Genomic DNA, 26,823 nt, shown 5'->3' on the forward strand with positions numbered 1-26,823 from the left:
CGCCCGGCGATAGCCCGCCCGCGATTGGTCGGCTCGCCTCGCCCGCTAACGCGATATGCAAATGAGCGCGCGTCGTGTACCGGAAACAGTTTCGCGCGCGCTCGCGCCGCCGTCGCGACAGCCCGTTGCCCTTCGTTGCTGGGCAACGGTTGTTGCTAGGCGATGTCGTTTTCTTAATGGACCGTCGTTTTTGCCCCGTATGTTGCTAAGGTTCCTTTGATGCCGCAGATTGTTGATCGCGCGACTGTCGTTTGTTCTCCGACGGTGTTACACGTTTGCGTTAACGCCTCGGGACATTGTGAAAGGCGCCTAATAAATGTTTTTTGTTTTGTTTTATTGTTACACGGGGATGGTTGTTGATGGAACTTCGTTGCTAGGCACCGCTGTTGCTGTACGTGTTGTTACTTATTGAGGGCCGGCCGTTGTGAAAAATGCTGAGTTAGGTAACTTCTACGCTTGCCCGAAGCAGTTACTATGGTTACCCGTTGCTAGGTTACGACGGTGCGTTGCTGCGGTGATGCGTCGCTAAGGCATGTGCGCTGCTCGAGGGGTGGGCATGGCGAGACGCGACTCCCATTGGTCGGCGCGCAGGGCGCGAGGCATTTGAACGCGACGCTTCCGCTTCCGGTGTGAGCGACTGCGAGATACCGACTCCCCGTAACTACACCAACAACAACTAACAACAGCAAGGTCTGTAACGATAATAATAACAACAATAACAGCTACAACTACAATCGTTACTAAAGCTACTACTATTACAACTACTAATAACAGCCAAAAAACGCAATACCAGCAAACGGCGTCGAGCTGCGACTGTCGCATTCTTCACTCGGACAGCGCGAACCAACGACAGCTGTGACCACCACCACAACAACAGCAGCAGGAGCAGCAGCAGGAGCTCCAGCGACGGGCAGGAGGCGCGCCGCGTTGTCATGAACGCCTCCCCGCTGGCGGTGGCGGAGCGTGGCCGGCAGAGACTCCGAGCCGGTACCGATCCCTCACCCGTTTACTCGGTCGCCTTGGACGGTGATACGTTTCCCGTTGCCATTGACCCATACTCTTTGGTTCTTTCGGTAAAGTCGCGTAGGTAGAAAATAAAATAAATCACGACGTTTCGGGCGCAACGCAAGCGTCCGTCATCAGGTGGGAAAGCGTGGTCTGCTGATGGACGCTTGTGTTGCGCCCGAAACGTGATTTATTTTATTTTATACCTACGTGACTTTACCGAAAGAATCAAAGAGTATGGATTCCTGCAGTCACGAAAGCTTCAAATCAAGATTGCTATTAACCCGTTACCATCAACCCGTTACGCTTAACCCGTTACGATTAACCCGTTACGCTTAACCCGTTACGATTAACCCGTTATACCTCATCCACCCGTTACCTGTTTCCCGTTTCTCTACCCTTGATCCAACTCTGACCATAACCCCTTACCAGACCCCGAATCCTTCATCCACCCAGAACTTCACCCGTTACCCGACCCCTAACCAGAACCAAAAACCTGACCTTTACCCGACCTCTAGAACTGCCCTTTCACGTGGCACCGGATGACTGATGGGACCTTGCCGCTGTGAGCCCTGGGCCGCACTGAACTCCACTGAGCTCCTTTTCATTGTTTTGCAGATGCCTGCACTGGAGGAGAGGAGGTACAGCGACTGACACATCGATGCATCCGTGACACCGCAGACACGGCAGTGATGCTCGGGGTTTAATTTTAAAACAACACACAGATATGTGCAAAGAGCACACAGCCTCTGTGCATCACGCAACATCCTTTAGCAGTTTCTGAATACGTGTAATGAAGTCCTTATGTCTGAGGTCACCATCAAAATAAATGTCAGCAAACGTAAATGATGACAAAAATGCATCATAACTCATTGTCTATCCACTGCGCATTTGCTTTCCTTGGGCCATTCCACAACACGAATGGTTGCCCTGCCACTGTGCGAGAGATCCGGATTATTTCAAAATCGATTCTTAATTTCACGGCATGACGCTGATAGCACAGTAGTGATAACATTGGGGGAAAGTGGATTTTACCTCTCGGAGGGTTGATGAACTTGTGGTGATTAACGCAGTGCTCTGACGAGTGAGCGATGTTTAGCCAGTGTGTGCTTAGAGGCTGTGTACTGTGGGTACTGTGTGTGGGAGCCCTAACCCTGGCCAGGGCATCTCTGTAAGATAGTGGTGGCCAATACACCAATCACTTATCCATTTTTAGTGGATCTCAACCAGAAAGCTCTGACCAACAATTACCCGGATTAAACCCAGTAATATACGGTACTACAGGCTCTAGATTTAAAGCTTTCGTGACTGCAAGGATCCATACCTACGTGACTTTACCGAATAGAACCAAAGGTACTACAGGCGTTAAGTATTGGCAGGTGTTATTTGTTTCAATGTTACGTGTGGTTTTGTAGTCTGGGATTTGTATTTGCTCTTAGCGAGAATGAAAACATTTTTGTGCACTTATGTTCGTGTTTTGATATTTCCTGAGATCCACGAGAACATATTTAGCGATCCACCCGTGGATCTCGATCCTCGTATTGGCCACCAATGCTGTGAGAGGTCCTGCTCACGCTGCTCCCTCTCCAGGTGGAGGAGGAGTGGGAGGAGGTGAACCGGTTACTGCGAGGACAGGGACTGGGTACCGTGCGTGTGCGGGGCTCCCGGCGACACGGCAACGGTGCTGGGGGTGAGACGGCATGCGTGGAGCGGTGGTGTTGGTGGTCAATGCCGAGTGATGTGGGTGGTGTGTGTACATTGTGGTGTTTGCACGACTTATGCCTTGTATTACGTGTGTGTTACATGTGCCGTGTAGGGTGTGCCGTATATGTTGTACGCTGCATGTACTCTGTGTAGTGTGATATGTGTTATATCTTCAGTGTGTGCTGTGTGTGCATTATGTACTTCGTTGTGGTATGTTATGTGTGAGTATTTTATGTTGCGTGCCGTGCACACTGCGTTCCATGTGTGCTGTGGATACGTTTGTGTGTGCACACGTACAACTGAGTACTGGTCTTGTGCCGTGCCAGCTAACTTACAGCACTTGCCCCAACAGTCTTTTAAGGCTACGTGGGGATTTTTTTGTTTTTTTCTTCGTATCAGATGACGTTGTGCTGGATGCGTGTGAGCTGCGGCGCACGCTGCAGACGCTGCTTCGTGATGCCGAGCGCCGGCAACACCTGATCCAGGACTTGGTCCTCACCAACAACCGCCTCACGTGAGCGCACGGCACCAGAAGCACCCACGTCTCGCACGCGGCTCAGGGACCGAGGCATTGACGAGATCACCTTCAACACCGTCTCTATACTCCACGGGCTCTCCCGCTCACCTCTCTCCTGTCCTGCGAAGACTCTTAATCTTGCCTTTTCTAAATTCTCAACCTTACTAATATTACTGTGTCCTCTACAGCCTCCCCAATTCTTCACCTCCACACTACGCACGACCTGGAACGCTGCCAGGCTTCTCAATACCCCGACGCCTCTATTGGATCTGAATCTAGCACCAAATACAAGATCTCCGTAACTGTCTTCAAGGTCCTCCATGGAATTCCTACCCTTACCACCCCTTCTAATTTTTTATTCAGGTCTTTTTTGTGTTCTCACTGTTCCAGCAACCGAGGCCTTTCAAACCCCCCAGTCAACGTTTGCTCTATGGAAGGTCACTACTTTCTGATTGTGCCCCTGCTGTCTGGAATATCCTTCAAACGAGACAGACATTTACAATATTAATTGATTCTTGAATCGAATCGCCACCTTAAATTTTGTCAACTTATCCAATCGCTGGGAAGGGGTGGGGGGGGGAAATGAATTGCTACAAGCTTTGTGTTTGTGCTCTAGAATGGGTGCCAATTTGCGCGTGTGTGTGGTGTGTGTGTCTACGCGCTGCGTGGTGTGTGTACGCGCTGTGTGGTGTCTGTGTTGTGCATGGCGTACACGTTGTGCACGTACCGCCGATTCCGCCAGTGCAGACCTGCGTGCACAGCAGGCGCGGGTGCAGAGTGCGGAGGAGCGGCTGCGGAAGCTCGAGCGAGCACAGGAGAGAGGTGGAAGCGGTAAACTGGGCAGCTCACAGGGGCCGCCGATGAAGGAGCACACACAAAACCGGCGCCCGCGGGTCCTGGAGGGGGGGAGCAACCCTCGGGGGGGCAGCGCCTCCCCGCACGAGAGGAAGGGCACCGCCGTGACTCCCGGCGCCGCACGGAGACGGAATGAGGGAGAAGGGGAGCATCCAGCAGGGAACGGCTGGGAAGACGACGCCCTGATAGGAGCGCAGGTGCGTTCCGCTGGTGGCGACGCCACCCCCGGGTAGCGTCGCACTGGGAGATGATGCACCGGGAGGCGTCACAACAGAGGTGCTCTTATAGATTCTGCTTTGTGGTTTTGTATTAGCTAGTGATTGCATTGCTATGAATATGGTTGTGGTTAAAGTTGTGAAGATGGTAATTATTGTGGTGTGATTGTAACTGTGGTAGTGATTGCATTGTTGTAGGTGTGGTCATGATTGTGTTGGTGTTGTGGTAGAGATTGTGCTGCGGTTGTATTGTGGTTGTAGATGTGGCTATGTATATATTGTGGTTTTCTAAAACTCACAAAAACGTGCGCTGTGTGTAAGGAGAGCTTTTAGCATTAAACAGGAAATCACCAGTTCGGTAGAACTGCTTTGTGGTCACTTTGTCTTCGATCACCATAAATTAACATTGCAGTTCTTCTAAACGGGTCGTTTCACGTTCTAATTTTTCTATTATCATGGCTTTGCTTGCATTTACAGTATTTTAGTTGTGGTATTTGTCGTACTGATTGTATGCGGCGGTTGTAGTTGTGGCTGTTGCAGCGTTTGCTCTGTGGCTGCGTTTGTGGGCAAAGCAGGGCCCTGCGTGGGGAGCGTCGCGTGCGGTGCTGGCGGGGCTGGTGAGCGCCGTGCAGCGGCTCTTTGAAGTTCGCTCCCTGGGTGGGGTGTACCCGCACCTGCACACCATGTACATGCGCCTTGGCGAGATGAACAACGCCGTGCGCACGCTCAAGCAGCTGCTGTCCCTCGGTACGCAAGCGGCACGGAAGGGGCCGCCATGGCCAGGAGACAGAGATAGAAAGAGAGAGATTCTGACAGCACAGAGTTAAACTCAAGACAATTTGTCAATGTGGATTGATGTAGTGTCTCAATGGTGGCCAATGCACCAAGCACTGTGATTCATTACGGTGGATCTAAACGGGCTCCGTAATCCACCAGAAAGCTATGATCAACAATTACCTGTATTTACCCCTGTAATATACTACACTATAGACACAAACTACCAGCGCCATCTATTGGTAAAATATTTTTTGTAAGCTATTCTTAGTTGGGGATTTTTTTTGCCATCAGCCATTGGAAGAATTGTTCAGTGCTTATGTGAGTGTTTCTTCTTTTCGTACTGAGATCCACAAGACATTGGTCACGTGGAGAACTGGTAGACCTCGCCGAGGCCCCAGAGGGTTGAACCACATCCGCATGTGCCCCCGCCTGCACGTTACGGTCGATGTCGCGAGTGCTGTGATGCGTGTTTGTGACGTGTAGACGAGGCGGCGCCTGTAGCAGCGGTGGTGGATGCTGTCGGCCGGCTGTGCGTCATGCCGGGCAAGCTGACGTGCAGCCAGCGGTCTTCTCAGACCTCACCGGGGAGTGACTGGTGCGTTAACCTCTCGCCTCGTTACACAGCACACATCGGCGGTCAGTCGCCCTCTTAAACCTTCTGTCGCTACTACCATGGTTATTGGCCAAATTAACTTTACTGATGGGTGATTTGTTCACCCATGTTGAGAACTCAGTCTACTAGAATCAGCCATGCTGTGTACACAACCACACTTTTCTTTTGCTTTGGAATTCCCTCCTGTTGTCTCTTTTCGCAAGTCTTATAACTTTGGCCATTTCAAGAAACATCTTGTACTCTTATCTATTCAACTTTCAGATACCTCTTGCAGTACTACATCAACACATTCACGTCTGTAAGAGGCCCCTGCAGTGGCAGGAGTGACTGAGAGCACTAAACAGTGTACTTACCAGGTCGAAGATATTCCCCTTTAATACCCGATTAGTGCTACTAAGACGCTTGTAAGGGTGAAAACGTATTCTATGGGTGACATTTTTAAGTGGTAGGCCTAATGGCTGTGGGCCGTATGAAACGAAGCCCACGGGCTGTAGGTTCCCACAGCTCCCTCGGAGAAAGACTCCTTTGACCAAGTCACCCGAAATGCGCACGATCTCTTCAGATCTCGGAATCTAAGTGAGTGTTGAGCCGGAACATTGCTTTGGTCGGCGATCGCCGTGCAGAACACAGCCCGCTGTGTGCTGCTGCAGGGCTGCATGGTGGGCAGCAGAGGGTGGCGCAGCACATTCCATTGTTTTATTGTACTATACTGCCACATCTGTGCTCCCTGCCTTCGTCAGTCCGCATTGACTCGCACGGTGAAGTGTGGCCAAATAACTCCCTCACGACTCGGACTCGCATAGGTGTGGCACGGCCCTTACCGACCAGTGGATTAACAAGATGGCTGTTATATATACAGCACTTCCATGATTGTAAAAATCGATACATCGTCATATGGCCATAGGGCCTCGGTGTGCGATCACTGGAGTGGAAGTTATTGTGGGGGTGTGTGTTTGTGCATTTGCAGTACAAGATCCTGGCTTGAACTGTACGAGGAATTCTTCCCAGCTTTCCAGCAGTTGGTGGAACAGCTCAAAGATACTCTGGGTAAGGCTGCCAGCGTCTCCCTGTCTCTCGCATCTCTAGCACCAGTTTGGAAAGACCGGCACTACCGGCCGGCTTGGAGAACAGTTGGCTGAAAGTTTGTATTTTATCTCTCATGTCTTTAAAATAACGTGACGGTGTGACGAAGTGGCATATTAAGTCGTGATGGTGTAAATGGGATGGTATAACACGATGGTGTAACGTTATGTGAGATTGTAATCGTGATGGTACAATGGGATTGTGTAATGAGATGGCAGCATCCAGCCGGGAGGAACAGTTTCCTTGTGCCGCTGGGTGGTTACAACCAAATCACTGCCGCCTCTACAGGGATCGACAGCCTGGATGCCATTTTGCCGACCGTTCAACGGTTAAAGGCGGAGTCGAGGGGCCGGCCTTCACGGTGACCACCACAGCCAGCGGCACAGCGCGGTGACCCAACAGCGTGATCTGATGACCCAACATCCCGACGTGGTGACCCAGTCGTCGCATGACCCAATAGCTCAGAAACCTCACACCCGGTGACTAAGGAGCATGATCGAGTGACTCAGCAGTATTATCCAACGGCCTGGCAACCTCACCCGGCGACCCAGCAGCATGGCTTGGCGACCCAGGATAAATGACCGAATGACCCAGAAACCTGGCCTAGTGACCCAGAAACCGGTTACTATCAAGCAGGATGAAGCACCACTTCATGAGCCATTGCTGGCTCCTCATATCCCTGTAAGTCCCTGAGCACCGATAAGCGAGCAGGCGGTGCGTGCGTTATCAGGTTGTAGCGCATGCCAGGGCAGTTTAAAATAGAATTGTGTAAAGGCTAATAGAAAAAAATAAGTTAGCCTCACTGCTTGTAAATGTGATATTTGTCTGTAATTGTTTAAAGCAGGAAAATTAGTTTGGACTAGTTTCTGCCTTATGTATCAGGCCTGTTAAACATATGCTGCTGTATTCCAGATGGTACTGGTAAAAAACATACACTTAAGCTATTGGGCCTGTTTGGTGCAAAACTGCAACATTGAAAAAATCATAATGCGTTGTTGCAAACATTAAATTGGGCATTTGGTTAAATATTGCTGGAAAACATGATGCCTGAAGGCTGACAGTGTGATAAACTCAAACATATTTCTATGTAGGGAGATGGACATTGGTCCATTAATTTTTTTATTTTAAATCCTTCAAACTACATTATGAACTAAATTTTGATTTAAAGCTTTCGTGACTGCAGTAATTCATATTCTTAGTTTTTTCGGTAAAGTCACGTTGAAGAGAAACAACAAAATAACAAAATATATATAAAACAATAAAAATTCTCACGACGTTTCGACCATAACTCAAACGGTCATCATCAGGTGTGTCGGTTTGCATAAATTTATTTTGAAAATGGCATATTTATTTATTTATATAAAAAATAACGTTTGCGTCACGCGCAACGATTGGCTGTTTGCCAGGACTAGTCCATCTATTTTTTGAAAAGAGGAGGGGGGAGACGAAATTTGTTTTTATGTATGCTGTCTGAAAGCCACTGTAAGCGTGAACAATCAATCAAGAACTGAAATGATTTATCAAATCTTTCCAATGATTGCTAAGATAGAATCCATCTTCTCGGTTGAAATTGTCTCTGTGTTTGTATATGTGGATAGCCTCATGAACGAATCTCTCATGGAAGCCAGATGGCTTACAAAGAACCTCCGTCTTGGAAAAGTCAATGGTCTAATGGTTACTCCGACTATACAATCCGCAAAGCTATCACTCAAACCATGAAGAAGAACCCTCTTGAGGAGCCTTTCAAAACCATCACTTTACCCTACATTGCTGGGATCACAAAAAAGATCTCCAAAATCTTGAATAAACACAAGATCCAGGTCCGTTTCAACACATTACATAAAATCCGTGATCTGGTTCCGTCTGTAAAAGATGTGATTCCGGACATACAATACCCTGGTGTCTACAAACTAAGTTGCCTCTGTGGTAGTAGTTACATTGGAGAAACCAAACGCCATATCTCGGACCGCATTCGTGAACATAAAGCAGACCTTAAACACGGTAGGACCAACACCTCGGCCGTAGCAGATCATTGTTCTAATTCAGTAGGCTCACATGCCATTGACTTTTCCAAGACGGAGGTTCTTTGTAAGCCATCTGGCTTCCATGAGAGATTCGTTCATGAGGCTATCCACATATACAAACACAGAGACAATTTCAACCGAGAAGATGGATTCTATCTTAGCAATCATTGGAAAGATTTGATAAATCATTTCAGTTCTTGATTGATTGTTCACGCTTACAGTGGCTTTCAGACAGCATACATAAAAACAAATTTCGTCTCCCCCCTCCTCTTTTCAAAAAATAGATGGACTAGTCCTGGCAAACAGCCAATCGTTGCGCGTGACGCAAACGTTATTTTTTATATAAATAAATAAATATGCCGTTTTCAAAATAAATTTATGCAAACCGACACACCTGATGATGACCGTTTGAGTTATGGTCGAAACGTCGTGAGAATTTTTATTGTTTTATATATATTTTGTTATTTTGTTGTTTCTCTTCAACGTGACTTTACCGAAAAAACTAAGAATATACATTATGAACTGTTTATTTTAGAGCTGGGCTATCTATTTATAACATTTATTTATGGCCGATTATCAGATGAATTAGTCGACTCATTGGATAACACAAAAATAGTTGGGGGAAAAAAAATCTCACCTTTGTTACCACGTGTGCCACTGGATGGGAGGTGATGGGTAGGGCTTGGTAATGTAATCATCGGCTGCACATAGCTTGGATGAGATTCTTGCCTTCCGGATTTTTGGGCAGTCGTTATTTGTAAAAGAGCCTTCGTCGTCAACCACGACAAAACTAGTCGCTTCTAAATTTTAGTTGATTAGTGAACTTAATTGATTCACCGTCCTAGCTACGGTTTAGTTTTAAAGGCTGCAACTGTAGAGATTGGTCGTGAGGGAGTTTAGGTGATGGGTTGTCTTGACACGGGCCATTCTCATGTTGGCGACGAGTGTGTTAAGGGAATTAGACTGGTGTGATGAGCAGCATACCGCTGAGACACCCTGGGAGGAGCCTGGCAGGATACATTTTAATACACTGGGGTGAAAGGATATAATAAAGTCTTCTGTGACATACGGCAATAATGCAACACCCTGGCGAGGCATATCAACATATCTCCGCGGACAACTTTGACTGTGTTGTGTTTGTTGCTCTGACAATAGGAAGCTTGAAATATTTGTTCGTACATCTTGCGTGTCATTTTTATTGTTAGATTGTAAATAAGCAACGTATGGGAATATCATTTGAGACATGAGATGTAAATGTTTTGCTTGTGTATGAAGGTGTCATTTCATTTATTTATCCAGGAAAAGTCTTATCGATTGTCAAGATACTCTTTCAAGAGGATTTGCTTTGGAATGTTTGGAAAATTTCACTTTAAGGGATGGTTTGCACGTGGGAGGAAACCATCAGTTTGTCAACACAGAAAGGCAATTTACAGTTGAATGTATACACAAGTAAAGTCATGAACTTACTTGCTCTACTGCCATGGTTTGGAGAGTATGAGAGTTTCACATATACAGTTAACTCTCAATTTCTATGAGCAGGTGATCCGAGTTGCTGATTTACCATGCTTGCGAATGAAAACAAAATAACAACAACAACAACAACGTATTTTCACACATGTATTATTAGCTGGTCCTCACTTATTGGGGGCCAGTGACTCGGTAACCGCCAACACGTCGGCAAGTAAACTGATTACGCAGAAATAAAATCAGGTGACACATTGTAAGTAAATAAATGCAATGCAATAGCCTAATTAACATGTTTTCATGACCTGAGTTTTTGTTTTATTCGAGCCTTCCCTCCTTACTAATTACCACTAATGTAGAGTTTATCTGTAAATGTGATCAATCAACCTTTGTGTTCCAAAGCGATATATTAGATGCATATGGGACCGTGCCTGGTGCAGCAGTGCCTCTTACTGAAAATGAATGCACTGACAGGCCCTTTGAGGCTGTTGCAAACTGAATCCAAGCAAGCCGTAAGTACTGAACAGGGAGATTTGAAAAGGTCAGCGGGTCTGAGATGGGAATCCCCGTCCAGACAAGTACACGCTCATGGGTTGATGCAATGAGAAAATACAAGCTTGTTATTTCCTTAATACACCATGCCTAAGACGGACAATCAACAGCGTGCCTTGATTGTTGTGGTTGGGACCAATAACTTTTGCCTTTTGAATCCTGGAGAGTATATTTGAGCTATATATGTGAAACGTCTTTCGCACCATACGTAGCCAACCGTGCTAATGTTTGAGTAATGTATTACTCTTCTGATTAGCAAGTCCGTAACTTGGCTCATTAGCTCGGTAATAGTATTGCCTTTGTGTCGACTGGTGCCGCTGGACGGGAGGTAATCGGCAGGACTTGGTGATGTCACTGGAAATGTTTGCTGTCACGCTTGGCATGACCTGCGTGGAGGCGGCCACTATTTTTGAGTAATCTGTTACACAATAAGTAGTTGATATTCATAGTTTATTTTTGGATTAATCGAAATTGCCCCAGCTCCATTGGAGAGTCCAACATTCACAGAGGTGGCTGGGAGAAGGCTAATATTTAAAGTACATTAATATGCAATATCCATTGCGGGAATTCTGTATTTACGGTACATTGTTTTATACCTGTGTTGAAAATGTTCGGGTGTGTTCTAGCTCAGTGGGCTTGCGCATTGAAATAAACGAGTTTCTCACTTGAATTGTTGCACAATGCATGTGTTTACACACTCGTCATCACCACGAATATTGATATGCACAGCAAACTCGGTCTAGATGCGAGGGTTTTGGAAACAACACATTCAGGTTTTAAATTACAGTCCACGAATGCTCAGAAAATGGTTGCTGCAGAATTGTCAACATATAAGCTTCACTTGCATGCAACCAAGTTTCGCAACTGATAACTCGATGTGGACAAATCTCTGTAGTGTTTTTCTTGAAACGAGTCTACTATAAGAAACCAATTACGTAACTGCTCTCAACTGGTTGCAGCCAGGTTGCATTCAACTAAGTTGAAAACAAGTTGCACGCAGTTTAACACGTAGGCGTTCACGACCAATATCCATAATAGAGGGTTTTGGGTTAGATTGCATAAATATAAATGTGTCGTGAAACCCGCCACACCCGACGGCAAATGAGCAAGGTTTGTCACGTAAACAAAACGTTACTAGTACAGCACACCGGTGTGTTGGAGAGTAAATCCACAACATTTGCAATTTGAGTACGACGTTTCGCCAGTAAGGGGCCGTCCATAAATTACGTCACGCACCTCGGGGGGGGGGGGGGGGTCAGACATTTGTGACGATTTTTTACCCCCCCCCCCCATCGTCACACGGCGTCACAAAAAGTCAGACCCCCTTCAAATATGACGTCACAAAGCTCTGCACCCCCCCCAAAATAAAACATGCTTCAAATCGCTTTAAACTATTGTCATTGTAGTGCGTATTTAATGTGGCGCTGCACTCTGATGTTGTAGGAGAAAACATTTATTAAAAAGTTTATTTAATTAAGTAGAACGTGTTGTCTATATTTATTTAAAGTTGCGCATTTTTATGTGACGTCACATTTCTCAAACCCCCCCCCCTCGTCACACATCGTCACAAATGTCGGACCCCCCCCCCCTAGGTGCGTGACGTCATTTATGAACGGCCCCACAGGTGCAAACAGGTTGCACGCAACAGGTCACTCCGGTGTGGTGAGCCACCTGAACGTTTGTCGCGTCGCGTCATCGTCGATTCACCCCTGCGACTCGACGTCACGGCGAGCGCAACCAATCAGCGTGCACTTTGCTCAGGGCCCGCCCCCCCTTACCACACCCCACCACCACACCCCCCTCGAGTCACCACCGGCGTCGCCATGGAGATGGCCCAGGCGTGCTGATTGTGCGACGGGCAGATCGCGCCTCTCATCACCACCTCGTTAGGCCTCCTCGTCGCCTCCAGCCGCACTCCTCCTCATGGCGTCACGCGAGGTACGGGGGCCGCCTGCGCTGGCCTCTGCCGCCGTGGCTCGCCGTGCGGTCCCTGCGCGCGGGGCGGTGTTTGCACCTGCGAGGGCCTAGTCCGGAGCGCGCGACATCGGCGTTGCCTGAGCAGGCCTGCCTGGGTGGGCGCGCCCGTCGCCACCGTTAGGGGGAGGTCGAGTGCGCGGGGATTGGGGAACGCGCTACGGTTTGAGCGTGCGCGCACTCAGCCGTCGTTTAAGCGAAGACCGGTGATTTTCAAGTTTAAACACACACACGCATGACTGTAGGAGAGAGAGAGAGAGCGAGGGTTGTTGCGAAGGAAGGCGAGGTGCGGATTTAAGTTCAGTTACTGCATCAAAATTTATTCAGTTCCCGTGGTTAAGCATTAAAAGCAGCGCGAGTTGAGGGAACATTGCTTAAGGTGTTTTTTTTCTTTTTGCAGCCGGCCACCGATTGAGCGGGCTCCCATCCGCTTTTAATTGAGCCTAATCCGTCCGTGACCTCATTATAACCCAGTCAAGACCAAGACCCAGATATGACCCATCCAGTGACCCAGATACGAATGAACCAGACCTGACACAATCACGCCGCAACCATTACCCCAAAATGACCGAATTATGACCGAACTATGACTCAGATGTGCCGCAAATATGACTCAGATATAACCCAATAATAACCCAGACACGACTAAACTAAACTATAAAGTAAACTTTTTTTTATTTTACCAGGTAAGGCCCACTGAGCTATATAGCTATTTTTTTTAGAAGCGACCTGGCCACAGATGATAGTTAAACGAAATGGCTTATCGCGTAGAAATGTATAACAGCCAAATACTTTAATCTCATATTTCAAATGTGGAGGAAAAAGCCGGAGGACCTTGAAAAAAATCCTCTCGACCACAAGGAAAAACATGCAAACTCCAAATTTACAGGCGTCAGGGTCAAACCCACGACCTCCTGTATACCTGGCGAGGTAGTTCACATCTCGCCACAGCCTCATGAACCTAGTTGTAGCCTGAAGAAGCTAGTTGCAATTACTGGCTAAATGTCGAACTCAGATTGTAAATGTGCCTTGGCTCTCCAACACTCCGGTGTGCTGTACTAGGGACGAATTGGCCACGTTCTGTTTACGTGACAACCCTTACTAGTTGGCTGTGTCGGGTGGTGGCGGGTTTAACGACACATTTATATATTTACGCGATCTAACCCAAGAAACCTCTATTATGGACTTCACGATTTAATTCGAGCGGCCACCCTGGTTATTACCGAAGGGGCATTGACCGCAAAAATACGCGCCGTCTGTTTCAAAGTGAACATCGAAGAGCTTGCGACATCATTTGCACGAGTAGGTCATTGTGTGCCAGCGTCACGCTTAGAGTTTTAAAAATTACATGAAAAAAATTCAATTGAAATACATGTATAGTATAGCAATCATCGCCCCCTACTGCGAAATCTTGTCAGAACCCTTAAAAATACTTATGAGACTCGACGAGGCTTTCATGGGTAAACAAGCCTAAAAGTAACACAACATGGCAAAATTTAAAAAAAATTAATGAGAAAATAGAACGATTTCCTTGATTGTTATACTTTACTTGGCGTCGGCCACCTTACAACGCAGGTCCGATAAATAGAGGTGGTGCTTGTGTTGTTATTCTGGACCATAATGGGAGTGCATTCCGTGAACAGTGTGTGTTTCCCCTCACCGCAAACTGTTTTATAACTTTACCACCGAACATACCTGGCCCACTAAGTTTCACGTGTCCTTAATTATTACACGCTTTTTATTTAACTCACTCTGTCTGTTGTTGTTGTTGTCGTATCATCAAATCTTGTAACTCAATTTTAACCCACTTCCCAATGTGGTATCGACTCAAACTTCGTGTACTTATGTCTTACTGATGGCAATACTATATTATATCATAACAAAATATAAAATAAATATTTTAACCATCTTTTTACACGCTTTCTATGAACTCACTCTGTCTGTTGTTGTCGTATCCTCAAATCTTTTAACTAAATTTTTACCCACTTCCCAATGTGCTATCGACCGCAAACTTGGAATACTTATGTCATACTGATGACAATCCTATATTATATAATTAAAAGATATATTTTTAAACCATCTTTTTTATGTTATGTTTGGGCCTGGGTCTAATTGTCTACGCTCAACTAACGTTGGCTGTAAATCACCACGGTGGCCACTTCCTGGAGTCGTGGAGTTTTGCCATTACGAGTACGGTACATCTCATTAAAGCGTGTTTTAAAAAAAGTATTTTCAAATATTACTTTTTTTTTTCAGAAAAGGACCAAAGAAGATACTTGGAAATCAGAAGACTTGAAGAACCAGCTAAAAGTGGGAGCTAATTTCGTTCTTGAATTCAGGTCTAATTAATTACAGTAAAACCTCTTGAAGCCGAATTGGGGTAAGCCGGAATTTAAGGTATGCTGGAAAGGCTACTGAAAAAACTAAAAAAGAAAGAACAAATACCAAAAACTCTGATCGGAACACTGGGTGCTAATTAAGCTGCGCAAGGAAAGATGTGGCATTGTCATCATTAATGAATTAAAATACAATTAAGAAACAAGCAATAAATACAACCGTTATGAATGGTTAAATTATTTAAGTACAGTGTATTCTGCTCGTTGATTACCGCACTTGAAATACATTTAAAAAAAATAGTCCAGCTTCAAGAGGTTTTGATGTGATTAAAACCGCATGCGCCGTTTATCGCCACGTGTGGCTCTGTGCTGCCGGTGGTGCTTGTGCGCCTGTATGGGCTGCGACGTTGATGCGGCGTGCCATTGCCTGTCCCGGCTAGCAGGGCGTGCATGCCGACATGAAGGAGGCGGAGGAGGCCGAGCGCAGGAGGCGCAGGGAGCAGCGACGACAAGCAGAGGAGGGGAGAGGCGAGGAGAGGCTCCGAGGTGAAAGGGATGCGGAGAGGAGGCGGCCGGGAGAAACCGCAGGAGACAAGAGCAGAGACAAGCGTCGGGAGAGGGACGAGGACCCTGCGCGACACAGCAACAGGGAGAGGTTAAAAGAGGGAGAACAGGAAAAAGGGAAAGATAGAAGAGAGCGCCAGGAGCAGAGGGAAAGACACGATCGTGTTGAAGATAAACCGCGCAGAGACAAAGAGAAAGAGAGGAGGAGGGAGCGGGAGCAAGAGGCCGATGGGGCTACAGTGGGCATCCATGAGCGTAGAGACAAGAGAGATAGGGATGCTGGAAAAGAAGAGAGAGTGAAAGAGAGAGAGCGAGCTCAAGATGGAGAGAAGGAGAAGAGGAGGGACAAGGAAAGGATGTTTGGTGGAGACCGTGATGCTGACAGACACAGAAGTAGCGGAAAGGAAGGAGAAACTTTGACAAAGAGAGATGAGGGCAGTCGGAGGGAGAGAGGCAAGGGGGCACTCGATGGGTATCAAGTGAGTGACAGAGAAGTCAGAGAAAAGGACCGAGACAGGCACAGGAACCATGAGACACACAGAGATCGTGACGTGGAGAGGGATGGAGGGAAATTAGCAGATCGAGAGAGACACAAGGATAAGGAGAGAGACCGAGAGAAACACAGGGAGAGAGACAGGGACAAGGAGAGAGAAATGGACACAAGGAGAGGCAAAGAAATAGACACAGAACGAGACAAGGAGAGAGACAGGCACAGAGAGAGAGATAAATATAGAGACCGAGAGGAACACATCGACAAGGACAGGGAAAGGCACAGAGATAGAGATAAAGAGAGAGATGCAGAAAGAAACCGACACAAGGAGAGAGCTCGAGACAAAGACAAGGATAAATACACAGAGAGAGAAAGGGATAAGCGAAGTGTCAGCGAAAAAGACAGAGACAAAGAAAGGGACAAGGATAGGGACAGAGAAAGGCATAAAGAACGAGACAGAGACAAAGGTCGGGAGAGGGAGCGAAAGGAGGGGAGAGACAGGGATGTGGAGCGGGACAGAGATGATCACACGCGTCGTGCTGAGAACGGGGACAAAAGAAGGGTGAGGTATGCGGAGGCGGAAGGGAGTGCGGGAAGGAGACACAGGGACAGCACTGCAACCACAGGTGGCGGAGGAGGATCTGCCGTGGGAGCCGACTCCACAGGCCTGGGGAGGCCCTCACAGGTGTGTGCTGCATCTGCTGTGTACGCGTGGGTAGTGGAGTACAGAGGGGTTCAGCTCTCATTAGCCGTGCCTGTAATCACAGTGCTGTTGGTAAAGCCCTATGTTATTGTCTATTCCCTGTTGTGAGATACAAAAAATACGTAGCAAAGCCACACAATGTGTTTGCAGTATCTTACTGTAATGGGTCGAGGCGCATAACTCTACTGCTTGAGTTTGGTCATCATATGAATTGTGTAGCAGAAACAAGTGTGGTTATGAAGGTATTCCTCTTCATAATAATTAATGCATTTATCCAGGAAAGCCTCATTAAAGGTCCTGCATTTGGGATGTTTGGCCAAGTCCACACAGGAGTGGTTTTGCATGTTAGAGGAAATGGACGTACCAGAGAAAACTGAGGCATACAATGGAATAACCCTCGTATGTCTACGGAGATTGAAGAACTTGTTTTCTGTCCTGTTACCTCTGGTTAATATCATAGCCCAAGAATATGCAGGGATTCATATTCTTGGTTCTTTAGGTAAAGTCACGTAGAAGGGAAATAATAAAATAAAAAAAGTTAAACAATGAAATTCTCACGACGTTTCGATTGCAACACAAGTAATTGTCATCAGGTGTGAAAACCACAGCAAGAAAATGTGTTATGTTTATTTATGCAGGAAAGCCTCACTGAGTCTCATGACACTTTTTAAAGAGGATTCTGCCATTTGTTTGCCGTAGGGGTGATGTTCGCTATGTAGATTCCAATTGATTCGTTTACAGCTAATTTTTCAAATTTTGCATGTTCAGACAGTGACAGCCGATACACAATGACCTACTTTTGCGAATAACATCACGGGATCTTTGATGTCCACAGTGAAGCAGATGGCTCATATATTATGGTGAATACACCGCCGGATTACAAACTCTGCAACTCATGGTGAAGGCGTCACCGCTAGGTCATGTCACCGAGTTTTACAAATCTACATGATCCACTTGCCACTAAAGTGTCGATGTGTATGTCACTACACCTGGGTTAGGATTTACCATTAGTCTATGCCATGCCCATCTAATTTTTCACGAACAGCAGCCCGCTAGGTTGTGGGGTAGACGGGTAGCTGTATGGCTGAGTGGTAGGTGGGTGGACAGATGGGTGAGCAGGTAAAGGAGTAAGTGGTTGTGCAGGCTGTGACGGTCGTGTGTTTCTCTTTGACAGCCTGGAGCCGCCGGTGCAATCCGGCCTTCATCTCCGCAGGATGACGCAGCAGCGGAGTACGAGGACGACTTTGAGGTGCTCTAATCACAGTCTAGTTTTATTCCTTCTGACATCATTTCCACTCATGTGAGGTCTGACCTCCTGGTCTTTTTTCTCCACTCATTCATGTCCTGGGTTATCTTCACATCCACTCAACACAGTCTTTCATATTCTAGCCCACCACTTCAAACTACCTTTTCAAATGCCTGCCTCAGCCAACTGAGCCGATTTTCTTTACGCTTGTCTGAGATGGACACCACGAGCCTGATAGTAACATAGAACACGTTAGGGACTGTTGGCAGTGCTGCACAAGCACAAATCAAATCAGGTACGAATGTTTATTTTGCGTAATTTAAAGTCTGATGCAATTCCTTCATCTTTAGACCAGGTAACAGCCCATTGAGATGAGAAGTCACTTTTACAAGGGATACCTGGGTAAGAAATACATTGTAACAGCAAACAGGAGATGATGAGATGAACAAAGTAGATGCCTGGACTCTCGACCCCCTGATTATGTGCTAGGTTCTAAACCCACAATAATAATAACATGTTAATTATTCTAAAAATGGTAATGCACTAGTAATTGCCATAATTATAACACGTGTCATCTATCATGGCAATGCAGAGAAACCCTGCCACATACACGTACACATGAAACATTTGCAGAAAAAGAGAACATGTAATGTGCCATCAGTCCAACAACCCCAACACAAAGAAACCACTCAACAGGGCCAATGAGCACACGCACATTGTTTATGGATAGTGACTACAGAAAGGGAGGTCTATGTCTCCCAGTATTCAGGTTAAACAGGTGTCTGTTATAAATAGACTTTGCATTAGTTTTTCAATAACCATATGTGTACACCCAAAGTGCCTGCTAATAGCACTTGCCCCAAAAGTGTATTAAGGCTATACAGGGAATCTTTGTCATTGTATACTCTAAGTATTCAGTTCCTCATGTGTTCCACCATTGTCTGTATGTGCTGCAACAACATCTTGTCGCTGGTGTTTGTGTCAGGATTATGATGATGACTTTGAGGATGAGGAGGGCAGTGCTGAGGAGAAGGTGGTGGAGGTGAAGGCCTCGAGGGAGGTCAGCGAAGGTCACCCGGGCTCCAATCGCGAGCTTGAGGCCGTGCGCCGGGCCATCGCCGCTGAGAATGAGCGCGTTGCATCCTGGAGCCCAGGGGATGTGGTGCCCCCAGCAGCTGCAGGTTCTACGCGCACTCGTCTCACGCACGCTCATCTAACGCACGCTCATCTCACACACGCTCATCTCACACACGCTCATCTCACGCACGTTCATCTCACGCACGCTCATCTCAAGCACGCTCATCTCACACACGCTCATCTCACACACGCTCTCATACACGCTCATCTCACACACGCTCTCATGCACGCTCATCTCAAGCACGCTCATCTCACGCACGCTCATCACACCCATCTCAGTCTCCTCACCCTGCACACATTCTGCCGGGCCCCACAGTATTATGTCACATGTGACGTGATCATCACATATCTGTACTGACCATCTGTACTAACCTTCCTCACCCAGTGCAGTATTTGTACATGGTGTAACTGACCTTTTCACACACAGTAAAGTGTTCTTAATGTCACAATTGCATACAAGGGTCATGGTAGGTGGAGCAGTGTCACAGTGGTAAGTGTTACTGCACTGTGAACATGGAAACCTGAGTTCGATTCCTGGCCACGGCTAATCATCCAGTGATATCTGAACCGGTCCTGGGCATCCTATGTCCCCCACCCCCTTCATAAACCTGCACTGACCGGCATGGTGAAATGTCATCAAGAAACACACATGACTTACATGGTGTGGGTAGGCCTTCAACCAACAGTGGATTGACAGAGCCGTACAATGATCATGGCATTGAGAGTTCCCTCGCAGAACTTTTGCCGTGCAAGCTATCTGACATGTTAAGGCACAGCCACGTGCCCGTGCCGCCCGGATTACCTGCAGTACCGTGCGCCCGTCTGTGCAGAGCCCCAGAGTGCGAGAGCAAGCAGGAGCGGCGGCAGCGGGAAGACATTTATCGACTTCACGGGGGCCGGGGAGCGCACTGCTACTCGGAAGGTGGTGGCCAAACAGCGGTGAGTGATACCGGCCACCGAGGGTTGCCACCTAGCTGGTCCTGGCTTGTCCCAGGATCTTCCTCTTTTTGTGCTAGCTGTCATGAGAACATCAGTAAGTCTTCCCATGACATTTTAAGTGAAAATTATTTTGCTAGTGGCGGAATAATACACCAATAATACACCACTCGGTACCACTCAAAGGTGGAACCCCCCTATGCACACCTCATGAAACTACCACGCAAACTACAGTTACTGGGTTTCAAATTTACTTCTTTGTCAAAATGGGTTCTGTTCTTTAAAATGGATTTTCTAATAAAAAAAAAACATTCTTTGGAAATTTTATAGGAAGGATAAAATGTAAACTTCTTGTCCAAAAAACATATCTTTTTATGAGAAAAATAAAACGTTATGTGTCCTTTGTAGTTTATTTCTGTGAAATGTATTGCCAATTTGTTGTGTATTCGTACACACAAAGACCATGTGCAAGATTGCAAAAATAGGCGAGGGAGGAATTGTGCACAGTGAGGATGGAGCGGTTAAATCAGCTCATGGACAGGATATGCCAGGTGGAATTTTACAGCATGCAGGACTGAGAGAGATGGCGATGGATTAGGGAGGCCTTCATCCAGCATTTGTTTGATAATCTTCACTTATTTTGGTTTAACAAAATCTTGTCTTGATTTTTGATGACTGTGCTGTTCGTTTTCCTCCACGGAGATGTTTTGCACAGTTTTTTACCCAGGTTTCACCACTCCTTTTTTTCGCAACGGGTTCTCACCTGTTTGCACGGTTCATGTACGTATGTTGAACTTCTTTTGCACCGTACGTAGCCAACCGCACTAATGTATGCATATGAAGTACGCGTCGTGTTGCCAAGTGCGGAGGTATGGTGATGTTTTTGTTGTTGCAGCAAGCGTGGCCTGGAGGTGCTGCGCATGATTCAGCTGGACACCGTGACTTTTGACCTGCTGGACATGCCCCCAGTCAGCGAATACGACGCTTATATTTCAACCTACGGTCGCTCCAACACCAAGCAGGTACCCCGCTACAAAGGTACATCACAGGTCACTCACGCGACATATACCTCGCATCACAGGTAGCTCACCTCACAGTTGCCCCACCTCATTATGTATCAGGTGAGTGCTGTGTGCTGGGGTTATATGCAATGTAGTGATATGATTGCTGTATGCAGGATTATTTGCATTGTGATGTGCAGTGTAGTGATGTGCAGGCATAGTGCAGTGTGGTGGTATGAGCAATTTGGTGATGTGATAGTGGCCATATTCATCATGGCACTGTCCAGTCGTCCAAAGGGACTCGTGGGTCCCATCAGATGTGTCGTGACACTAACCGTGCAAGAGGCCTTGTACAAAGCGATGAAAAATTACTCAACGGGCCTTGGTCACTTACGTGTTTCTGATGATGATGATGACGATATGCAGGCATAGTCCAGTGTGGTGATGTGAGTGCCACGTGTCGACATATGTGCAGTGTGGTGCAGTGCAGGCGAGGTGCAGTGTGGTGATGCGAGTGCTTTATGCAGGCGTATGTCCAGTGTGGCGAGGACGATGTGGAGCGAGAGGTGCAGACGGAGGAGATTGAGACGGAGGAGAAGTGGAGCCAGCACCCAGGGGAAGGCCCCATTGTGTGTGCAGGTCAGGCAGAGTCTTTTACACATTTTTGATCATCATACACTACACTGGTACTCTGCATATGTATGCTATACGTGCGTGTATCTACACCGTGCACACACCCACAACAACGCATGTACCGATATAAAAAAAAAAACTTCACACATTCATCCGAAACAGTGCCTTAAAAGGAAAAGTACATAATCACTTGCATTTGGGGCATATGCTATGAAGAATGGCAATGGCCCTATGAAGGCAATGGCCCTTCTTCATAGCACATGCTCATTGTCCCAAACATAACTTTTTACATACTTTTCATTTTAAGGCAGTGTTATTGATGGATATATCGAGTTTTGTGTGATTTGTGCTTATGTACCACTGCCAACGCAGTGTCCCCACAGGATATACCTATATCACGTACGTTCCTCAATTTTGCACAATTGTTAACATTGTATCTGAAAACTTGCATTATAGATACAGTACATGCATACGTGCTTTATATATTACATTCCCCTGCTTTTCTGTATCGTATACACATCCCAGCGTCATATACAGTAAAACCCCGGGTAGCTGGATTTCATGTCCATCCGTATTGATCCGGCTAGCCAGACTTTGCAGTTACCTCCTCAGTGAGTGCATGAACACTGAAATAAAGAAAATGGAACATATGTTGAAAAATACACAGTGAAGCATGGGGCAGTGTGTACTGGGAATTAACACTGAGAGACAGAAAGATAAACACATGTGTAGGACAATAAATGCAAATTAGAGACATCTTGTTAACTAGTAAAGGAAGTCGCTTGGACAGGACCTATCGATGGAAGGGGATGATGGCCTATGGATGAGACTGGTGACAGAATGGCAGCCAAAGGAGAGAGGGAAGCCAACATGGAGATGGAGTGATGAGATGAGCTCGTGCACATGGGCGAGCTGGATTTTGGTAGTGTAGCACCGTGAGAGATGGCGATGAGGTAACGAGGGCTTAATCCAACATTACATAGGTTATGCATGGTGATGATATTACAATTAAGAATGGATATGAAATGAAAAATAGTAAATCAAACACAACATTTTCACATACAGGCTATAATTGCTACATTTTGAGAAGCCGTTGTCAGCTATGATCCAATAAAGACCTTCCCAGACCTCAACCATCTTGTGGTCATGCAACGCAAAATTCCGTCGCTCTCCTGCACACAATACGAGCTGCTCTCATCACTCCATACTCTCGGTGGATGTCCTGATTGCGGGCACGTTCCCTCCTAAAGTAGATAACTTTGATTTAGTTCACACAAATGGTTTAATTAAATCTAGTGCACTTATTTCATGTAAAAGTAATGATTTTCAATAGGCGGACAAATCACGACTTGGGTAGTAATGCATGTTGGCCGTTTTGTCAGGACGTGAATCTGGTGCATGATACCCAGTGCTGTTGGGATAGTAAGTGTTGGGACTGTCGTGCACAATACGACTGCTCTGTAGGATGGAGCTGAAATCTGGAGCCCTAACTCCAACCCCAACCCTATCCCCATCTCCTTGTTCCTACACACCAGGGGTGGGGAACCCAAATGCCTGCCTTTGTGGACCAGCGGTAGCTTGTTTACCGCTTGTTGCAGAGGTTCGCGGTGTGAATCCATTGGGATGACACACAGCAGCAACACCCCCACTGCAAACATTTGGCAGGACCCTCCTGAGTAAAAAAGAGTCATGACACTCGGCGAGGCTTTGCTGGGTAAACAAACGTAATTATGAAATAATTAATATTTGGCCCATGTAGACTGTGATCGCCACACTCAGTCGCGTAGCGTGGTTGGCATGTGTCCCGGTACAAGGAATAGAGTGAGGTTCCCTGTCAATTTCCACTCCCCCTGCCCCCCCCCCCATGTTTCATAGCCTGGCACCCATAGGCCCTGGTGCAGTTCCACTGCCTGCACACTCGATAGCTGCGCAGCTGCTCACACCGTCTCCGCTTCTGTCTGCAGGCCCAGCGGACGATGCTGGAGGTGGTGTGGGAACAAGAGAGGAGCAGCAGCTCGACGCACAACGCCTCCAACGCTTCCTGGCCTCCGCCTTCCAGGTACGGCACGCGTAGTTGCTCTTGCTATAGCTGCTGCTGCTGCTGTTGTTGCTGCTGTAGCTGCTACGGCTGTTGATGCTGTAGCTGTACCATCTGACGTACTGTGGAAAAATCCCAAGAACGTGTGTTTGTGCTGAATAGTTACCGATTTTGAGATGAATTTACACCTCTTTATTTTGGTGTCCTGTGTGCTGAATGGTATCCATGTCTGTGCTGGATGATATCCCCGTGTGTTTTGTGTCAGATGACATGTCTAGTTTGTGTATTGGATGAAATGACCGTTGGTGTGCTGAATGACACCTTATGCGTTTGTGCTTCTCAATCTGTTTCATTCCGCACCACACTTTCGAGCATGCTCGATTTTTACGGCACACCAAGCCAAAAATACTTGTAGGCCCGAGTGGATAGTTGGCCGGGGGTGGGGGTTGACGGGTATCTACCGTACTACGCCGTGACCAATAGAGAGGGGAGGATGGGACGTGGGGCCTGGATCAGCCACTAATTGGCACGGATAGTTCGTCTATCCAAGCTTGCGCATAGCGATCTTCTTTCCGATAATTCCAAAAATACCGCAGCACATCCGGCTCTTTGCGTGTCACACTGGTGTGCCGTGGCACACAGGTTGTGGAGCACCGTGCTAGGTGATCGTATCTTGTCTATGTGCTGGATGTCCTGTTTGATGCATCTGTTTGCTGGGTGGTGTCATTATGTCTGTGTGCTGAATTATACGTCATATTGACGTGCTGGATGGTGGCTCGGCTTTTTGCAGTACATTGGAGCAGTGACGTGGCCTGGCGGTAGCGCGTTCGCCGTTTGTTGCAGAGGTTTGTGGTTCGAATCCAGCAAGCCACCCTAGGAGTGTGTTAACTATAAAGTACATGCCATCCACTTCACACTGGATTATCCCCTAACGTCAGTCAAATCGAATAGACCATGGTCCAAATTAATCTTGATTTGAAGCTTTCGTGACTGCAGGAATCCATACTCTTTGGTTCTTTCGGTCAAGTCACGTAGGTATAAAATAAAATCAAATGAAACAAACCACGACGTTTCGATCTCAACACAAGCAATCTTCATCAGGTGGAACAACCACAGCAAGAAAATGCTTCAGCATTTGTGATTTGTTTTATTTTATTTCTACCTATGTGACTTTACCGAAAGAACCAAAGAGTTTGGTCCAAATTAGCCAAATAAAAAAAAATTACCCGCAAATTACTCATTTGGGATGACAAATAGCAATCTCTTTCCCTTACCAGCGGACTAATGCCCGCTTGCAGGACAGGTGCTCGGGCACCTTGTGCCACACAGGAACATCTGCTGCTGGAGGTGCCTTTGCAGTTTTTTGAGGTGTGATGTGATAAGTTGGTTATTTGTGTGCAAAGCGCTCTGAGGTTCCCCTTTGCGTAAAGTGTGCTCTATCAAAAACAAATGATCATCATTACCTGCCAAGGTGGTGTCTGTGCTGCTGGAGGAGGAGTGGACAGAGAAGGAAGCCTCAAGGAATCTCGAGACACGCACCAGCAGCCTCTCAGTCGGGAGCAGCTTCTACCCTCTACACACGGACCTCCCGTTTTTGCACGGTACTCGATACACCACCTCACCACACGCGGAGTTGGCCTGATAACTTTAATCTAAATTGTCTTATGGTTGTTAATGTTTGACTTGCATCGCACTGGGATTTTGCACACAGCGTTGTAATACGATGTTTTTTTTCTGGAAGATTTGCTGGTTTATCCAGGATGTTTCTGTTGCGCGTCATCGCTTTAAGATGTTCTCTGTTCATATTTTGTTTATTTGTTGCGGTTGCACCCGACTCAAGAGCCGCATGGCTCACTTGAAACACACCGTTCCATGCTTTCGTGTCCAGTAGAGGGCACTGTATGAATAGGTTTTGGATTGAAAGTGGCTTCAAAACAAGGAGGTGGCTTGGTGCATCAGGGAGATAATTAATACCCTGTCAGAGCTGCTGAAAGTCTGGGTTTGGATCCAGGTCCCTGTCCTCACCCCCTCTCTACCAATTACACCCTACTTCTCTAATGTTGTCCCTCGCGCATGTAAAGGTGCGGTTGCATATTAAAGTTCAGTCAAAGTAATTTCCTGCTTAAATAAGCATTGAGGCAGTGGTCACCTCCTGATTATTGTCCTAAGCCAGTGGTGGAGTTTCCATGTACCCTGTAACAGGGCTAGTCTATCCATAGGACAACTGCTGTTGACTTCCTCCAAAAGTGGTACTCAGCCCATTATCAAAATTTTGTCTGTCAACCTTCCGATTGTGAACAGCTGATCCACCAGGTTGCATTTATACATTAAAATTGTTATATTTGTGTGTGTATGCTGTGTGTGCGCGTGCACACTGTGTACAGGCCGCACTGTGTCGAGGTTGCACGTGTCTGAAGTGCAGAGGCACATGCTGCTGAGCGTCCATCCTCCCGGGCCGAGCAGGCTGCAGGTGGACGCCGTGCTCGCCCGCTGTGTGGTACTGTGCGTCTGGGACCTCAGGCAGCCATCTCAACCACAGAGGGTGCTGCTCAGTGAGCCAGAGGTGAGAAGTTGTGTTGCTTTATATGCTACATATATGTACGAATGTTGTTAAAAGGTAAACACTAAACCGGTTACGATTTAAAACAAGATTTTTGTAACCGAAACTCCCTTCCCGTGGGCGTTGAGGTGCCATACCCTGGCTTGCCAGTAGAAGGCGGTACAGCAAGTGGACTAATTGCCATCTGCCTGCATCCATCTATACGGGGATTGAGTGTTGCTCCCTCGCGCAAGGCGTGGGTTCCTGCAGCTGCTGCGGTTTCCTCCCACGTGTATAACAATTGCTCATCATTAATTGGCTGAATACATCCTAACATAATACCCAATGCACGAACCTCTTGAAAATAGTTATATGAATCAAAATGACGTTCTTGGATAAATAAGTAAATTATAATTA

General features: G+C 46.9%; 2 protein-coding genes across 4 annotated transcripts in view; both read left to right on the forward strand.

Moving 5' to 3' along the window:
* Nucleotides 1-17: 17 nt before the first annotated feature.
* CEP70 (centrosomal protein 70) lies at nucleotides 18-11,479 on the forward strand. The gene is made up of 9 exons (XM_032965444.2): nucleotides 18-987; nucleotides 1,624-1,646; nucleotides 2,596-2,695; nucleotides 3,109-3,223; nucleotides 3,969-4,278; nucleotides 4,872-5,043; nucleotides 5,557-5,668; nucleotides 6,654-6,733; nucleotides 7,058-11,479. The coding sequence occupies exons 1-9, from the start codon at nucleotides 933-935 to the stop codon at nucleotides 7,132-7,134; spliced, it is 1,044 nt and encodes a 347-aa protein (XP_032821335.1). The 5' UTR covers nucleotides 18-932; the 3' UTR covers nucleotides 7,135-11,479.
* Nucleotides 11,480-12,589: 1,110 nt separating this feature from the next.
* DYNC2I1 (dynein 2 intermediate chain 1) overlaps nucleotides 12,590-26,823 on the forward strand; it is a 41,813-nt gene continuing 27,579 nt past the window's right edge. The window contains exons 1-11 of one of the 3 annotated variants that reach the window (XM_032965449.2): nucleotides 12,590-12,747; nucleotides 15,040-15,093; nucleotides 15,560-16,858; nucleotides 18,051-18,125; nucleotides 19,108-19,303; nucleotides 20,090-20,198; nucleotides 21,091-21,217; nucleotides 21,724-21,835; nucleotides 23,794-23,888; nucleotides 25,339-25,468; nucleotides 26,252-26,430. In XM_032965449.2, the coding sequence (XP_032821340.1) occupies nucleotides 12,733-12,747; nucleotides 15,040-15,093; nucleotides 15,560-16,858; nucleotides 18,051-18,125; nucleotides 19,108-19,303; nucleotides 20,090-20,198; nucleotides 21,091-21,217; nucleotides 21,724-21,835; nucleotides 23,794-23,888; nucleotides 25,339-25,468; nucleotides 26,252-26,430 (2,391 nt within the window). In that variant the 5' untranslated portion in view covers nucleotides 12,590-12,732. Of the gene's footprint in view, nucleotides 12,748-15,039; nucleotides 15,094-15,142; nucleotides 15,164-15,559; nucleotides 16,859-18,050; nucleotides 18,126-19,107; nucleotides 19,304-20,089; nucleotides 20,199-21,090; nucleotides 21,218-21,723; nucleotides 21,836-23,793; nucleotides 23,889-25,338; nucleotides 25,469-26,251; nucleotides 26,431-26,823 lie in introns of those variants that run through there. The other 2 variants (XM_032965450.2, XM_076071647.1) reach the window with 2 other exon arrangements.

Source organism: Petromyzon marinus, chromosome 34 (assembly GCF_048934315.1).
Source record: "Petromyzon marinus isolate PM22_M1 ecotype Great Lakes invasive population chromosome 34, UKy_Petmar_22M1.pri1.0, whole genome shotgun sequence".
NCBI lineage: Eukaryota > Metazoa > Chordata > Hyperoartia > Petromyzontiformes > Petromyzontidae > Petromyzon > Petromyzon marinus.

Bases quoted from the DNA above. Each gene is read 5' to 3' on its own strand.
- CEP70 (XM_032965444.2), top strand. From the start codon at position 933: ATGAACGCCTCCCCGCTGGCGGTGGCGGAGCGTGGCCGGCAGAGACTC. The intron at 988-1,623 runs GTACCGATCCCT...ATTGTTTTGCAG, and splicing joins CCGGCAGAGACTCCGAGCCG to ATGCCTGCACTGGAGGAGAG. The intron at 5,044-5,556 runs GTACGCAAGCGG...TGTGACGTGTAG, and splicing joins CAAGCAGCTGCTGTCCCTCG to ACGAGGCGGCGCCTGTAGCA.